The following is an 18,905-nucleotide window of genomic DNA, read 5'->3' on the forward strand; positions in this document are numbered from 1 at the left end:
TCTTCACCATATTTTCAGCAGGATAAACTTGGGTGTTGCTTTGTTCAAATAAAAGTATTTTCAGGGAAAAAAAACTGGAGGGTAGGAGCTGATCTTGTTTTTATCTTAGGAAAGGCCAAGTTAGCACTCTTTTATATCTTCTTTTGGAAACCTTTTCCTACTATCTAAATGACTTCCTGACATAATGTGTACAATGTTAGTGAGAGAAGTAGAGAGAAAATGAGATTTTAAAAGTATGGAGCTCTCTAAATTTTTATACTTAGCGTTGATGGAATGCTTACAGTTTTTCCTGTGCAATTTTCTCTGTGCAGTAGAGGTACCAGAGACAGGAAATCATCAGAATTCTACCAGAGGATGGTAAAGAAACAAGAGATGAGAATAATTCACAACTAGAAAATTCATAAAATTTTGCCTCGGAAAATCAAAACAGAGTATCTTCTAATTTTCCATGTAATAATAGAAGCAGAGTCAGTGACATGTCTGAGTGGGAATTAGAAATCCAACCACTTCAAAGGACTCTTGTTGGCACGTGTCTCTGATGCATGGTCTGTCTGTGAACATAGCACTCTGCCACCCTGTCTTTAAGCCTAATGGTCCAAGAAGTTATATGGTCTCATTCCGTGGTGTTTGAATAGGTCTTTTTCATAGTGCAGCATATTTTATATGGTAGATGGGAAATACAACCTAGATTTTGGATTCAGAAAGGTCTGTTCCTATCCTGACTCAATTATTTGCTGGTTGTGTGATGCCATACAACTTAACAACCTCTTAAACATCGGTTAAGACTGTATAATGTTCCAGAGCTGTCATGGGATCAAATGAAAAAAAAATAAAATGTGCTAAAGGCCACTCTGCTGGGTAGTGGAGATCCAGGGATGAATAGGAGGCAGTTCAGGGAGTTGAGCAGATCAGAGATGCACAGGGAAACCAATTATTATTTTCCAGCCACCACTTCATTTCTCTTGTTTTCCTCAGGAAAAATAACTTAATAAATGAGTGGTTTGTACACACTGTCTTCATCTCCTCAACTCCCCGTTTCTTCTCATCTGACTGTTTGACCTTCTCCCTCCACCACACCAGTGAAATGGCTCTTCTTAAGGTCAACAAAGACCTTAACATCGTCAAATCCAGTGATCACCTCTCCTGCCTCATTTACTTGCATCCCAGTATGTGACCCTCTTAAACAAGTTATTTCCTTTTGCAACACTTGCTTCCCTTGGTTTCCACAGCAACACACTCTCTGGGTTTTTCTCCTTCTTATTTTCTGCTCTTTCTCAGGCTTCTTGGATAGTTCCTCAACCACGGTACAGCTACTAAGTGATGGTGTGTAGCAGGGCTCCTGTCCTGTAACTTAAAATAACAAACTGTTTGACAATGATTTTCAAGTTTATGCCTGGTCACCATTGCCCGAACTCTAGACTGTATTTATCTACAACTGCCTAAGTTACGTAGCTATGTGAATGTCAAAAGTGTATCTTAAACTCAGAATATCCAGAAAGGAACTCTTGATTCTCAACCTCCTAAACTGCACCGTCCCTAGAATGCATCATCTCAGTGAATTTCACTACCAACCACCTATTTATTCAAGCTAAAGAAAAAAACTAGAAGTCATCCTTCATTGCTCATTTTCCTTGCCTCTCACATAAAATCTCTCACTGGCATCTGTCAACAGTACATTCTCTCCTTACTCTGAACCTATTTGTTTCTCTACATCTCCATTATTACCATCCTAGTTCAACCACTGATCACATGTAATAGACTTATAACTGGTCTCCTAGAGTCTATTTTGCCCTCCTTTAGTTAAGTTGGTAATCAGAAGAATTTTCTAAAGTATAAATCAGATCATATAGTTTTCCTCGCTTAAAACCTTTCAGTGTTTAACTATTACACTTGAATGAAGTTTTACAGTCTTGACCATGATCCTCAGAGATCTACACTGTCTGATTCACACAGTCTCTGACCTCATCACTGACCACATCAATGTCTTGGCAACCATTTACTGGTCACCCAAGTCTTCTTTCTGTTTCTGAAATATAATGAAACTCACTCTACCTTACGGTCCTTACATGGGCTACTCTTATTTTTTTTCTGCCTGGAATGACCTTTCATCAGATTATTCACTTAGCTGGGTATGTCACAACGCCTGGGTTTCACCAAGCTTAACCATCAACTCCTTAGACAGGCCTAGTTGAGCATCCAATCTAAGTTATTCCTTCCCCAAGTTATGCCACATTTCAGCTTCCCTTATTTCATTTTCATCATGGAAGTTATCACTGTTGTTATTCTCTCTCTGTCTCTGTTTTATCCAACCATTGGATGTAAAGTTGTCCACAAGAACAGGGACCCTCTTTTGTTTTGCTCAATGTAGTGCCTTTTGTGTTTAGAACAGTGACACGGAATGACTGGGATACAGTATGTGCTCAATGAATTGTGTAAAATGAGAATTAAAAAAAAAATTTAAAGGCTATACTAGAATACTAGGAGAGCGTAAAAGATTCTTTGGGAACTCAGAACAGAAACCTATAGTTTAATTCCTGCAGAGGATAATACTTGAATTTATCTCAAAGGATTAGTTGAAATGAATGAAGCTGATTGAGGTGGGGAATCCAACTCACAGAAGAAAATATATCAAGGAAATAGAAGAAAGCAGGGTGCATCCCAGAAAAACATGTGGTTCTGCATTATGTGCTATGGAATTCTAGAGGAGGAATAGGATGTGGGAATGGAAAGGTAAATAGGATCTAGATAGATAGGCCTTTTATGCCATGCTGACACTTTTACAACCTCCTTAAAATGATCAGATGTCAGTAAGGGATTGTAGACAGGAGGATGACTGTATCAGACTCATGGTTTTGAAAGATTGCTCAGAGCCTTAGAACAGCAAATGGCAGGAGTGGAACAGCGAGACTGGCTTGTGCAGTATTCTTGAGGGGGGTCTTCTGAGGGCTTCTGCCAAGGAAGTGGTGATGAGAATGGAGAAAAGGGGATCCACTGCACTGAGAAAAGGTAGTATCCAACGGACACTGTGTTTTATTTGAAGGGGATTTTAAAGAGAGAGTCTTGGTCATTCTGAATTTTCTGCTTTGAGTACTAAGTAGAAGGTGATGCAGGACGTTTTTGTTTACTTATCTTTTTTTATTTATTTGGGACAAATACCTATTAGGTGGTTGAATATGTGAGTCTGGATATCAGGAGAGAGGTTTGAGCTGGAACTAATGATTTAGAGGTGACACACATTTGTGGATAAACTCAAAATATGAGGAAATACTATGTAAAATGGCAAGAACACCAAGAGGAGAGCTGTGGGAAGAGAATTAAATTGTCGACAGTGAGCAGAAGAAAAGGAGTGTTCAAAGGAGTCTGCAAGTAATTTCTATGACAACAGAAAGAAAACCAGGAAAGAGGGATGTTATGGAAGCCTCAGGGAAGAATTAAAAGCAAGAAACAACACTGTCACATTCCACAGAGAAGCCTCGTAAGATAAGGACCTTCTGCATAAGTGATCATGCATGCAAAAGTGTCTGCCACTTAATAGATGCTCAAGGACATGTTCTTTCCCTGTCCTGGCTGTTAACGTGATTAGCTTCCCTGCCAGGGCGAGTGATCTCTGAGATAACACCATGGTTTTGGTCGCTTTGTATCAGCAAAGCCCAGCACAGAGTGGGCACGCAATGAAAGCTTGTTGAATGTCTGATACATAATGCTGTTCTTTTAACTAAAAATTTGAGTAACAATTGAAATTATTCGTTAAATAGCAAGTTGATTTTTCTGTCAGTAATTTCTTGCAAAGTTCAAGGAAAAAAAAAAAAACATCGTTTGGAAATTAATGTTGTTGTCTTTTCTCTTAGCCCAGGATATATGGACAAAGTTTGGGAGCTCCTGAAAGAAATATTGCCTGAGTTTAAGCTGTCAGATGAGGCCAGCTCTGAAAGCAAAATAGCAGTGTTAGATTCTAAATTAAAAGAACCAGGGAAAGAAGGGAAGGAGGGAAAAGAAATAAAGGATGGAAAGGAAGTAAAAGACGTGAAGGAATTCAAACCTGAAAGTTCTTTGACAACACTAAAGGCTCCTGAGAAAAGCGACAAAGTTCCAAAGGGTAAGATATTTTACATGTGATTCAGTATGGACATTGCATATAAATGCCTTACAATTGTATTTGATGTGTTGCTGGAAAGAGTGGTTTTGATCCAGACCCCAAGAGAGGGTTCTTGGATCTCATGCAGTAGGGAATTCAAGGCAGGTCACAGAATGAAGTAAGAAGAGATAGTTTATTGAAAACTCCTCAGTTACAGAGTAGGGCATCTTCAGCAAGCAAAGAAAGGTGCTGTCTTTGTTTTCAGTTTTTCTTTCTTTCTTTTCTTTTTGGAATGTAGTTGCGCTCTTGTTGCCCAGGCTGGAGTCCAGTGGCACAATCTCGGCTCACTGCAACCTTCATCTCCGAGGATCAAGTGATTCTCCTGCCTCAGCCTCCCAAGTAGCTGGGATTACAGGCGTGCACCACCATGCCCAGCTAATTTTTGTGTTTTTAGTAGAGACAGCGTTTCACCATGTTGGCCAAGCTGGTCTTGAACTCCTGACCTCAGGTGATCCACCCGCCTCAGCATCCCAAAGTGTTGGGATTACAGGTGTGAGCCACTGCACCCAGCCCAGTTTTTCTTATATAGGAGTCTTATCTATGTAAAAGCCAAGCTAAGCTAAGCTGTCCTGACAGCGTGACAAAATGTAGTATTCTGTTGATTTAAAGAAAGTTATACTTGGCATTCTAGTGCATTAAGTACATCAAAGCATAACAATAATTATCTTGAAAGCATACTTTTTAGGGGCATTGGGACATATGGACATATTGCTATCGGTATTGGGACATCTGGACATTCTGCTGTTGTAAGAGTGTGTCCCTTGTAGGTATCGTTAGGCTGTATCTTCAGCTATAAACATGTAATGACTGTGAGTCATGACTGGCAAGAAATGTGCCTTGTTATTCTTAAGATGGAGCTGAACTTAAAATGTGGTTTCTCAGGGCCTCTGAGGCTCCTGCTTCCCTAAGAAATGCATCTTTGTTGTCGTTATCCTTTCTTAAGTTTTTGTGACAACAGCCATGTAATTAAGATCTTTCTTTTCTAGGACTTTAGGACTTATAATGGTGTTTACTATATGCTAATTATTATTCCACATTTTGCTTTCTTTAAAAATCAAAAGCAATTCTCTACTTTGATGCTACTAAATTAATCTAGTATTAGCTCTCAATTTCCATTAAACACATATTTTTCCTATTTAAAAAGTAAAAAGTGGCAGAACTTGACAATGATGACTGGTAGAATTCCAAGCTGCAAAGCAAGATAGATGGTGGTACCATTTAGGAGAGATCACAAAATGATTTTGAATATATTGAAATTGAGGTGCCTTTAAGACAAGCAAGTGGTTTTTCATGTCAAGACTCCTAGGCTGGTGATATACACTTGGGAGTCATTGACAAATGCCTGCAAAATTAAACCAGGAATGATATTTCCCAAGGAGACAGTATAGAGTGAGCAGATGAGGGAGGCTGAGACTGAGTCCTGAAGAAGTGGAACATCTAAGAGGTTGGTACAAAATGACGAGCTGCTGAATGAAGAGTAAGGACCGGCCAGAGGAGCAGGGACAACATCAGCAGAGCATTTTGTCATCGGGGCCAAAGGAAAAAGTGTTGCAGGAACCAGAGATTGTATTAAATATTGTGGGAAGATGAACTATGATGAAAACTTAAATTTCTCAATTACAATTTGTGATATGGAGGTCATTGCACACTTGTGAGTGATAGGAGTAGAAGATACATTGGAGGGGAGTAAGAAGGAAGTGGGAAGTAAAATAATGTATAAACAACCCTGTGAGAAGCTTGTCCTTGAAGAACAGGAAATTGCAAAGTGGAAGCTGATAGAGAAGAATGTGGGAGGCAGACAGAATATATATTTGTGAATCTAGTGAAGGAAAATTGGTTTTTTTTTAAGTGATGACTGGGAAGATCCCGCTGAGATGACTGCAGTAGTATATGTTTTCTGAGAAGGAGCAAGTTCCACACCCCAGCTATAAGGGGATTGGGCCAACCCAGGGAGAGCAATGGTTCCTCCATTCTCATAGGTGGGCACAGGTCATGGGAGAGTGGATACAGGTGTAGGTGGGTAAACGGGTTTGGTAGGAGAAGATGAGGACTTCAGACCAAAGACTTCTACTTTTTGTTTATACACAGCCTAGCTATGAGCTGAAAGTGAGGTGGAGGTGGAAGATGTAGATTCTCACGGAGATTTAAAATAGATGTGGCAAGGTTTGCAGAACTATGGGAGGATTATCTCCAGTGGGACTCAGCTGCCAAGTTTATTCAGAGTGGGGCTTTGCCAGATGGGTGGGATGAAATGACAGAGGAGCAATCCTTATTTAGGGTATTGGCAAAAACACATTTTGGTGAGCACTGTTGTATTCTATCCAAATTTCTATGTGAAACAGTTTGATTATTTTCTATTTATAATTTTTATTATGTATTATTTTTAAGTCACAAATTCTGAATAGAAGTTTGAAAGCTCTTAAAGTCCTATTTGAAAATTATACATGCACTCAAATATTGCTTCCTAAAATTAGTTTTATTGAATTAAGGTAATATATATAGAAAATTCACAAAAAAATTTTGATAATAAACTTTTTAAAAACAGAAACTTCTTGGTTAAATGTTTTATCCTATGATTAAAGTTATAGCTATCTTTACTTTTATATCTAATTTAAGTGTTAAATCTACTGAAAAAGCTAAGATATGGGCCGGGCATAGTTGTTCACGCCTGTATTCCCAGCACTTTAAGAGGCTGATGCAGGCAGATCACTTGAGCTCAGGAGTTCAAGACCAGCCTGGACAACATGGTGAAATCCTGTCTCTATAAAAAAGAAAAGTAAAAAGAAAAGAAACAGAAAAATTAGCAAGTTGTGGTGGTGCACACCTGTAGTCCCAGCTATTCAGGAGGCTGAGGTGAGAGAATTGCTTGAGCCTGGGAGGTCAATGCTGCAGTGAGCTGAGACCTCGCCACTGCACTCCAGCCTGGGTGGCAGAGTGAAAGCCTGTCAAAAAGAAAAAAAAAAGCTAAGATATGAAACATGTCTATTTTGGATGTTCAGAAACATTATAAGTAGATAATGTCACAGTTTTTATTTATGAAAATTTTAAAGATGAGCAACCTGACCAATGATGATTACAAACTTTGCAGATGATGCAGAGAATGAAATGACAGAAATCTATAATTTCTGTCTCAGAATTGAGACAGATTTGTTAGGGAATTAAAAAAATCTTCGAGAAAAGTATTTTAGGTTGAAGAAGAATATGTTTTGTGGATTGAGTATATGAATGAGCATTCAAATGGTGGGAATCGTTCTGGATACAAGAGTTTTATTACCTAAGCCATGTAGGCAATAAGATGCTGGTTTGGGACTTTGGTTGGAATCTGGGCTCCACAAGAAAATATTTTGGAGTCATAAAACTGTTTCCTGTAAGTGGAGGACCCAAATAAGGAAAATCTGAGAGGGCTCTACATTTAGGACTTAACTTTCAGCACAGGCTTTGCTGTGTTTTGTTTTTATTTTTAAAATGAGAAAATTACCTTGATACTATAATCTTATATAAATAAAATATATTCAAATAATTATCTCCATGAAACAAAATTATATGCAGTAGATAAAAAGCAATGCTGCATTTATTTCATAATATATCTCAATTTTCAAAGTTCTCCCTGGCTTTATCATGGTGTTTCTAATTAGAGGGGATCATGTTTTGGAGAAATTATGGCATAATTTTACATTAAATAATACTATTATTTTGGCCTTTTTTCTGGAAGACAATGACTGAATAAGAAATATAGTTTGAGATTGTCTAGTTAAAGTATTTATTGTGATTTTTTCATATGTTAGAGAAAGCAGATGCAAGAGACATTGGAAAGAAGAGAAGCAAAGATGGAGAAAAAGAAAAATCCAAATTCTCACTTCATGGTTCAAGACCCTCATCAGAAGTGCAGTACTCTGTGCAGTCCCTATCAGATTGTAAGCTCTTAATTTCTTAGAATAATAACTATTTTAGTTGTTTCTTAAAATGCTGGAAAACCTTGGAACTTAGAAATACATTTTTTCTTTTGAAATAACTAAATAAACTTAGTCAAGGTTGCCTTAAATGTTGGGTTCTCAGATGGGTGGGCGTGTTGGGCCAAGTCCTACCAATGACAGAAGCCTGTTGTCCAAATTACAGTGCAACTGTCACAGAAGAAGTATCCACATGTGGGAGAGGCTTCTGCTGGTCGCTTTCAGGTATTTCTCTAAAAAATACTCAGGTTGAATTTATCATCCAAATTAAGTAAATTCAAAGTTACTTGTTTGTGTGGTTAGATGCCAGCCACCAAATAAAACAAAAAGCCTACATCTGGCTCCTTGCTCACAGTGGGCCTCCAGCTCTTTTACTGTGTTTTAGAAAGTAACTGTGAGGCCGGAGACTCTGGAAGTCATTGTTTATATCACAATACTGACAACCACACTTTTTTGTGTATCGCACTGTGACTGGGTGGATGTAAAAGAACTATTTATAATAGCCTCATTGTATAAAGGTCAACTATTTTTGTGAAAATGCTAGGGTTTCTCTATCACTTAAAATCACATTGGAGCTCTTTCATTTTAATTAATCTTTCCAATTTGGACTTACAAATTATCTCTAAAGACCCCTTGGCTACCACATTTTTGTCCTGTGTACCAGCTAAAACAGTCTAGGTATAGTAGCCCTTAAACAAATTGTATCAGGTTGAAAGAAAACAAGCTGTAAAAAAATGATACCACAACCTATTCAGGAGGTTATCAGGAGGAAGACTAGAGTGTCTCTTTTGAGTCTCAGCTTTGGCTCATCTATCTTGGTGCTTCCAGAGTGCAGGTTATCATTTTCACCTCATCCTTTATTAGCTAGTCAAAAATATGTGTTTTTACATCTAGTAGTGTGCCTCATTAATAAATTTTTATCTTTTTTCTTATTATGATGATTTGTATGAGGACATTTTAATAATTATGGCTTTTTATTTTTACTGAAACATGTCTAGTGATGTGGATAGAAAAAAGTCACTGTTGTATTTTTAATTCTACATTAAAAATCATTTTCTTATATTGATGCCTTAAGCAATATTTTTTGATAGTGAGAAACATTACATTAGCAGATTTACTGATGGTTCTTCATCTTTGTGAAAATGGCTAAAACTTTCTGAGAGTTCTTTCTTTGTGAAAATAAAAGTAATGATGCCTTCCTTCTCCTGGTGAACTTACAGTTAAGGTCATTCCAACACATAGAATGTGGTTCAGTTTGGACTGTGGAGTCAAGCTGGTTGAGTTCAATATCTGCTCCAACACTGAGTGTATAAGTATCAGGCAAGTGATAGAGCCTCTTTAAACTCAGGATCTCTATAAATCAGCATTATTGTTTTGGTGAGGGTCCTTGTGAGAATCAAGTGTTGAATCCAGGTAAAGTGCTTAGCACTTGTTGGTAGAGCTACATTTTAGCATATTCATTGCAAAAGCCTTTGTTAATTCTTACATGTGCTAAAGATACAGTGTTAGAATGAACTCTATAGGAGTCCTTTATCTGGCATAAATATGAGGGTGGCCATGTGAACTTCCTTCTCCCACAGAGTTAAATCTAAGTGCATTTCTGATGGTGTTATAATTCATTTCCTTCAATCAGCTGCTTTGGTTTCACTTGTAAAGGAGATAATGGATAGACAGTAAGTGTTCAAGAGGTAATTGAGTGACAATTCAAACTCATATGGAAAATAGAACATGACATTTATATTGTTTGTTTGTTTATTGGTTTATTTATTCATTTGACACAGAGTCTTGCTGTGTCGCCCAGGCTGGAGTGCAGTGGTGCAATCTCAGCTCACTGCAATCTCCACCTCCCAGGTTCAAGCGATTCTTGTGCCTCAACCTCCCAAGTAGCTGGGACTGCAGGCGCATGCCATTACACTTGGCTAATTCTTGTATTTTTAGTAGAGACAGAGCTTCATCATGTTGGCCAGGCTGGTCTCAAACTCCTGACCTCAAGTGATCCACCCACCTTGGCCTCCCAAAGTGCTGGGACTATAGGCATGTGCCACCACGCTCTGTCTATATTGTTTATTGATGATTTGATATTAGAGGTGTTGTAGTTAATTCTGATAAGTCACTGAAAATTTAATATAAAGAACCCCTGTTTTATTAATTTTTTTGAAGTAGCGTATTTATCACAACGGTCATTACAATAAAATGACGCTCACAGTTTTAAATGCCATAGGAGATATAGTTTTATAATGGCAGAAGACATGTAGAGATTTATATATATTTACATGTCATCTAATATTATCCAATGCATATCCTAATAATGACTTGACATTTAAGATTTCATTTTGTTATTTTCAAAATAAGTGTATTCATTTAGGTACACTAGCTGGTATGACTAACAAATGATTCTAATGTCATATATATTTCTTTCTCAATTAAAATAAAAAGACTAGTGTTAATCACTGGCAGGAAGTTATTTTCTAAATGGCATTGAAGAGACCCACGCTCCTTCCATTTTATGCCTCTTATACCTCTAGCATTCTAAAGTTCTATACCAGTGGGAAGAAAAACAGCTTGGAGGATTGCAGGAGCAAGATGTCTGAAATCAAAACAAGCTGTATTGTATATCACTTCTGGTCTCATTCTATTGAAGACAATTCAGTCCAATGGCCACACCTGACTTTAAGAGGAGTTGGAAATATGGAATGTGACGTGCTAAAGATCGCTCATTTCAGAAGAGGAAACCATTTGGTGAACAATGATCAATCTTTACCACATTCCACTTTCCTGATCACCAGATACCCCTTTCACTCTTCTTCTCACATATATGTTCAATACGTACCAAGAGTCCCAGTCTAAATTATTATCTAGTAATTTCATCTAGTTAAAATATCCAGGATCTCCAAGTCATGTACATGCACACACATGCTTACAGATACACCCATATGTATCCATTCACATCTCTCATGTACTCTTGAAGAGGAACACAGTAACTGCGATATAAACTCCACTCATAAAACAAAATAGCAGGGGACACACTGTAGTCACTCATCATTCGCAATTCTAAAATTTGGCTGAGAAAGTCCTGTTAAGACCTTTTTCCTGGCATAAAGGGGAAGTTCTTTGGCACTGATTCTGCTCTCTTGGAGGAACTCCAAATTATAAATTGTAAAGTGGGTTCATAAACCCACAGTCTTACTCCAGAGTTCACACAACTACTATGTTTTCTCTCCTCTCGATATCTATGAATACTAATATTTTAAACTGTAAAACTTATTGAAAACTTTTTTCTCTAAATAACTAAATTTAAAATGTAGCTTAAAAAGAAACCTTGATACAAATAATGACATTAATTACAAATACCAAAGTTCTATAAGAATGAATAAATCATACCCTTCCAATATTTGAGAAAAAATGATTATGAGAAATATTAGAGATTTGAGTTTTGCCAGTAACTTATTAACTATAGGGTAAGTTAGAATTTGTGTAGTACTCTATTATAGAGTTCAGTATCATAGTAACTTTAAAAAATTGTTTCAAAAAAGCAAAAATCAATAACATTAGAATATGACTCAGTGGAATAGTAAGTTGGATATTTTCTGACTGTGAGAAAAACTGCTAGCTTTTCACAATTTCCTCCTCTTTCTAGGAACAGAGTTTTGCTATATTTTCCCAGCCTCTTTTAAGTGAGATGTGGCCTTCTGTATCATTTCTAGCCCACAGGATGTGAAGCAAAGCGATACATACCAGCTGTAGACTGACCTATACCGTGCTCTCAATTACAATTCCCTTTTTGCTAGCTCAATGCTGTTGAGAGCACAGTGTTAAAGATGGCAAAGCCACAAGGATGGACAGAGCAGGAGTATGTGAATCACTACCTGGAGATCTGCCTGCTGGTCAAGAAGGTTCATTTTGTACTTTATATGAACAAAAAGAAACTATATCATGTTTAAGTCATTTTTTAGTGTGTTCCTTATAGCAGCTACAATTACCTCATGATAAATTAACTCCTGCCAGAAGTTGAGTACTAATAACAAGGTGAAAATATGTGGTGTCTGCTTAACAGTAGAGTAGAAGGCAGTGAATAAATGGTATCTCAAGCTTGAGGAAACCTGGAGATCTACCTCATACAGCAAAATATTTGGTAAAACTGGAACCTGCGACAATTTAGAAGTTAGCCATGTACTCAGTGAACCTGAGTCTCTAAAATAAGTGGTTGAAAATCTGCTATTCTAGGCAGTGTTAAGTTTGTAATATCTACTGTTAGCAAGATATTTCAAATAAGAAATGAGTTCAGGGAAGAATTGTCTGTTTTTCCAAAATAAATGGGAAAAATAGAGAAATTTCTGATTTCACAGAACATACAAAATTGAAAAAGAAGGCTATTTCTTTACCACAATTAATTGGAGATAAGGCTGGTGTTGAAGAGAGCCATGCTCCTCCCTTTTTATGCCTCCTATACTCTAGCATGTGAATTCTAAAGTTCTATACCAGTGGGAAGTAAAAGAGCTTGGAGGATTGCAGGTGCAAGGTGTTTGAAGTAAAAACAAGCTGTATTGTTTATCACTTCTGGTCTCATTCTATTGAAGACAATTCAATTTCATGGCCATACCTAAGTATTTAACAACAAAAGTCCAGGATATATTTTGGATATTTGTCCTCGCCCAAACTTCATGTTGAATTGTAATCCCCAGTGCTGGAGGTGGAGCCTGGTGGGAGTGGACCTGAAGGCAGATCCCTCATGGCTTGGTGCTGTCTTCATGACAGTAAGTTCTTGCAAGATCTGGTCGTTTAAAACTGTGTAGCATCTCTCCCTACTCTCTTGCTTGCTCCCATTCTCACCATGTGAGACATCTGCTCCCCCTTTTGCCTTCTGCCATGAGTAAAAGCCCCCTGAGGCCTCCCCAGAAACAGATACCAGATCTAGGCTTCCTGTACACCCTGCAGAACCGTGAGCCAATTAAACCTCTTTTCTTTATAAATTATCCAGTCTCAGGTATCTCTTTATAGCCATGCAAGTATGGCCTAATACAGTCCAGTAAAACTTAAACAACACACCTGGTTGTGTCAAAGATTAAGACTGCAACCTCTTTGTTGCAGCTATCTTCAAAGTAGCCTCTATGAAGCAAAGAAGTAAATTAGCCTTGGGAATTACGCTCAAGAAAGAATATGGACATGTGGAACTGATGAAACAAATAGATTAGAAGCCCACTAATATATATTATTTTAAAACTTGTATTAAGAAATTATGGACTTGGTATAAAAAGTCTTTTACTTTTCAGCTTTGCATCAAATATTGGACCTGCAAACATTGTCTGGTAGGAAGTGGGCCGGAACACATTTCGAGTCATTATCCTCTTTAGATATTGCCACATAGAATAATAGACAATAAAAAATTGCCAGAAAGACCAGGGACTACTTTACACTTCACACTTCTTAATTGTGTAGTGGACATGTTACTTAACCTATCCGTAACTCAGTTTACTTGCCTGAAAAATACTGTTAAAAATAGAATTTATTTCATAGGGTTTATGTGAACTGACTCATATGAAATACCTAGGCCTTAGCACAGAGTAGGCATTCACTGAAAGTTAGCTATTCTAAATTAACTAAAGATCACATCTGAAAAAAATCATATATAATCTTTAACAAATACTTCTTATGGATTTATAGTAATTTGGGGTTCATCTCACTGGGACTCAAAATTTCAGGCTGAAATTTTTATAGGTTCAGACAGTAAATGTCTAACATAAAATGAAATCAATGATAAAAGTGGTATTTAAGTAATCTTATGTATTTTATAGCAGTCTTCTGAAATATGCTTATAGAAAGCAAAAAAAGCTGTATCACATGTAAAATAAAACATTTAAATCATACAAATGTAGCAAAAGCTTCTTTTGAGCAATAAAATACATATAATTAGTATGGCAGTTGTAGGCCATATAAGACTCATAAGTACTGTACAAAATATTTTAAGGCAGTTTTAGAGACTAGGATGTTAAATTTCATTTCATCATTCAAGAGTATATTTTTTCTTAAATTTCTTTCTCAATTATTAAGCATTATTATATGCAGCTGTGCTAATTCAATACAAAGTTACTCCAACAACTGGAAAGATAAGGAAATTTCATGGTCTGTACCATTGATAGTTCACTGAAAGAAATTATAGAGCCCCTAGATTTAAACATTTGCCTTTAAGATATTTTAAAAGCAGTTTTATTGATATATAATAAAATCAAAAAGCATTATGGGTGTTCCAATATTGCAGAATCACACAACATATTTACAGAGAGATAACAGAACAAATAGGAATTATCTAAGGCCCTTTAGACCCTTTACAAATAATTCTTATTTTTTTTGGCTAATAAACTTTTTTGAAAATCTTATGAAAATTTTGAACCTTCTCTCTCTTTTTTTTTTTCCAAATCCTTTGTAGTCTTGGTTGAATGTGTCTTCTGGAGTCCATGTGCTAGAATTTTGATCCCCAATGCAACCATATTGGGAGGTGGGGCCTAATGAGAGGTAATTAGGCCATGAGGACAGAGGGAATGGATTAATGCCATTATCATGGGAGTGGTTAGGTATCCCGGGTGTGGGTTTGTTATAAAAGGGTGAGTTTGGCTATGGGATGACATGCTTATTTGGCCATGGGATGACACAGCAAAAAGTTCCTCACCAGGTGCCAGCACCTTGATCTTGGACTTCCTAGCCTCCAGAACTGTGGGGAAATAAACTTCTGTTCTTTAAAAGTTACCCAGTCTCAGGTATTTCATTTTAGCAGTACAAAACAGACTAAAGCAGTTAGTGTGCACACAGATCTGCAGTGTTACATAATAGTTCACTGAGTTCTGGGCCCCTGAATCTCATTTATAAGATGTATAAAACTTAGTTTGAAAATCCCTATTTAATAGCACATTCCTATCCAGCTTTTACAGATTGATATTTAGTTAATAGCACCAGTATAGTGATACCAATATTTATAATCAGCTTCTAGTTTAATTAATCTGTGCCCATGCTATACCACTTATTAAATATTTAAAACTTCACCCTTAACTAAACACTTGTGTTATTTTTTAATATTTCAACATTACATACTACAATCCCATGTAAAATGTGTGATTATCCTAAAATTTGGAGCAAATTTTTTTGTCATCAACATCATTTCTATAATATGTCAAGACCACATTCTTTACTCCAAGTTTCTAAAGTTATTTTTTTCTAAGACCTCACCTGGAATTCCCAGGTTTCCATATATTTTATTACATAATGTTATAAAGTAAATGAGAACTTTTTTCAAAATACTTGTATCACAAACTTTATTTTTAATATCATAAGGAAAATAAAAGTTCAAAAGACTTATTAAAGATCAAGGACAAAGTACTTAATGTGATAATATTAAATATTAAGCTTTAGAAAATTTTAGGGAAGACATCAAAATTTATAATGCATAATGTACAAATGTGGGATATAATGTGGACCAAAGTACTTTTACACGTTATGATTTTTAAAACAAGATTTAGAAAAGAGCTAATGAAATAGATCAACCTGAACGAGCCGTGGGGTGCCCAGACATCTGGTCAAACATTATGTAAGGTGTGTGTTTAACATCTGGAAACTCAGCTGACTTTTTGTAAAGAAGCCCAATCTTGCTCAGTAGCCAGGCTCAGAGAGGAACCCTCACTCTTCTTCCCTCCACCTCTCATGCTTCATACTTTCCTAAGGTGTAGACAGCCAACTGCTTAATCTTGAACCTGGAAAGTACATTTAATCTTATCTTCTTCCTTGAGCAGAAAGTTCTGCAGATAGATTTAAAAAACTGATTTTTAAAATTTTATCCATTTTAATATTTAGCAGTCATCACTGTCAGGAACTTCCTCTCCATAACTGGCCTTCAACTCTCAGCTGACACCTAAAGGCATTTCACAGTCTTTCTTTTGATTAGAGGACTTATTGGAGGGCTTCGATTAGATTGATCAGTGAGAAAAGTAACTGGACTGTAAATTACTGGTCACTGCTGAGGGCCATTCTGGTCAATGTGGGTATCTCAAATGGTCTTATCTGATGATAGGAGTGCATGAAAATTATTTTCATAAACATTCATTCTTTTTAAAAGGAATAATTATTTTGCTGCATCCTTAAACTTAAGATGATTAGTTATATTTAAAAACATATTATTTCATACAAGTTATCACACAATACACAGTACCTTGTATTCCACAAGGAGCAGGCCAAATTATTAACCAAGCCTCTGCAGAGTTAGTTAATCCAACTAACTTTGGATTAAAAGTTAGTTGGGGAGACAGCGTCTGTGGACATTAGATGATAACTAACATCATCAAACAAATGTAGCATAGATAAATGAGTAATGTAGGGAAAAGGCAATCAATATGTGTTGGCAAGGTGTATGAGAAATGCACAAATTTCAATTTTGAAATGTAGAAGTATGTTTCTCTAAGTCTGGCAGATTTCCATATCTCCATTCTAGACATATACTGGGCTGACAACTAATTTATGTTCTGTGGTCTTAAAGATATTATTCTTTTGTAAACATAGTATCAAATATAGTTAAATGTCGGTATGTAAGTTTGTAAAAAAATTTAATTAAATATAAAAAGAGGCTAAAATAAATTGACTTCTATTTATTTGTCCAAAATATTTGCAGGACCAAAAAATACTGAATAAAATAATCAAATAGAATAATTTCAAGGATAAGAAAAACATAACAAACAAATAAGCAACACTTAAAAGCAAATTCTACCAGCATTAAACATTTCAAACTAAATTATTTATGCCTTACTTCTTCATGGAAAAATTCATTTTACTTATGTTTTCTTTCTTTTTGAAATGGCAAAATGACATAGAAGCTCCTGGACTTTCTGTAAGTTCAACATAGAATAAAGATCCTATCTATGAAAGAAAAGAAATGCTTCAATTTAAAAATAATTCCTTTTGAACATTCTCATTTGTGGACCATTCTATGTTGCACTGATGAATAACTAGAGTATATTTATATAATAACTCTTGTTCATGAGGTATAATAAGGTCTTAAATTATTAAATAGTAACAATGTGAACTTAAAATGAATGAGACAGGCTACAAAATAGATACATCTTTGAGATTTAACATCTGTTAAATTCATTTTGCATCCTTTATGTATTTTTCACCAGCCCAAAGATAAATTCATTAAGGCAATTGAACAATCTGGAGTGAGCAACTGACAGACCGATTTTGACTAGAATTTTCACGACATAATGTATGTTTGTTTTACAGGTTCTTCTGCAATACAGACCTCTCATATGGTCGTATATGCGACATTTACACCTCTTTATTTGTTTGAAAACAAGATCTTTTCATTAGAGAAGATGGTAAGCATTCAAGCTTAGGAAACAGTATTATTTATTTTGTGTGTGTGGGTGCACGTGTGTGTGTGATTACTTGCTGTGGTAGAAGGCACATGAAAATTTAATTAAAATTCTATCTGTGGATGTCAGTTTCCTTATCTTCAAAATTAGATAGTCGACCTAAGGCATCTGACACATCCAAAATTATCTTAGATGATTGCAATAGCTCTGGCTAATTATAAAAAAGGAAAAGAAAAAATATATAGTCACTTTTAATTTTTATAGATCCTCTGTTATAATCAAAAAGAAAGATACAGGATTTATGTATTTCAGTGAAAATCATAGAAATTATTCCCAGGTAATAATTAATGACCTTCCCATAAATAGGCCACATACGTTTTCTTAAAATAAGATGATATTAGTGAATTCACCCTCAGGCTGGAGAGATACTGCTATGACCTTTCTTGTATCACAAAATAATACAAAATAAATGCTAATTGTTTTCTTATACATTTAACAAATTGTAGAAAATTTAGAAAATGTAGTGAAAGGAAATACAATTAAAATATTTATAGTATAAATGGTAAGGCATAGACCCTATTAACATTTTGGCATATATACTCTGATTTTTCTTCTATATTCTGTGTTTGTATGTGTATACCTTTTTTACTGGAATCACACTTTATGTTACATTTGAAAACCATCTTTTCACTTAACAAGATATTGTTAACATTTTTTTCATGATGTTAAATTTTAATCAATATGTTTAGTGCTTGCATAGTATTTATGCATTTTCATAATTTTTAAGCTATCTATTGTTCTTGGACAGAAAAACAACTTTTCTCCTTCCCTTGTGATGGTGAAGTCCATCAAGTTATTAACAATTTATTTAAACAAATGCCCTACTGCTTTTGGGGTTTTTGAATCCCAATTCTGTTTGGGAACTCTAGACATCTAACGCTTTGTTACTAGGATTTCATAGTCTGGAGTCACTACATTAAAGTATACAACTGCATGATGCAGCAATATGATTACATATAAATGTTCATTTAGTTAGCTAGAAAGAGCTATGTTTTAAAACTTGAATGGAAATTAGCTTGAAACATAAATATTCCAATTGAATGATTATTATACTTTACTATGTGCATTACATTTGTCTTTTAGATTATGCCTGGGGGGCACGTTGCTAACATTTTTCCCCTTCTCTTTCTTCCCATTCTTTCTTCTCCACTTTTTTAGATAAAAATAATTCCTTCCACAAAAATTTTACTATATAACAGTGTTCATAAGAGGATTATGTGCCATCCTGAATATGGCAGTTTCACTATTTTTAATCCAAAGTTAGAAAACATTAGCCATGGTTAAATAGCAGAAACAGCAATTTGGACTGAGCCTAAAAACCAGAAACATTCAACAATCTAAATGTACTTCTAAAGCCTCTCCCAAGTCAAGCCTCTTGCTAAGATTAGGGCTGGCCTTCTCACGCCTGCC

The 18,905-nt window shown here is 35.8% G+C and overlaps 1 protein-coding gene across 5 annotated transcripts in view; it reads left to right on the forward strand.

The window, feature by feature from the left end:
- ADGB (androglobin) overlaps positions 1 to 18,905 on the forward strand; it is a 221,790-nt gene that overhangs the window by 72,072 nt on the left and 130,813 nt on the right. For all 5 annotated transcript variants that reach the window (XM_034963048.3, XM_055114198.2, XM_055114197.1 and 2 more), the window contains exons 8-10: positions 3,849 to 4,096; positions 7,921 to 8,049; positions 17,344 to 17,438. In XM_034963048.3, coding sequence (XP_034818939.1) covers positions 3,849 to 4,096; positions 7,921 to 8,049; positions 17,344 to 17,438 — 472 coding nt within the window. The remainder of the gene's footprint in view (positions 1 to 3,848; positions 4,097 to 7,920; positions 8,050 to 17,343; positions 17,439 to 18,905) is intronic.

The sequence above is a fragment of the Pan paniscus genome, chromosome 5, assembly GCF_029289425.2.
Source record: "Pan paniscus chromosome 5, NHGRI_mPanPan1-v2.0_pri, whole genome shotgun sequence".
In the NCBI taxonomy this organism is placed as follows: domain Eukaryota; kingdom Metazoa; phylum Chordata; class Mammalia; order Primates; family Hominidae; genus Pan; species Pan paniscus.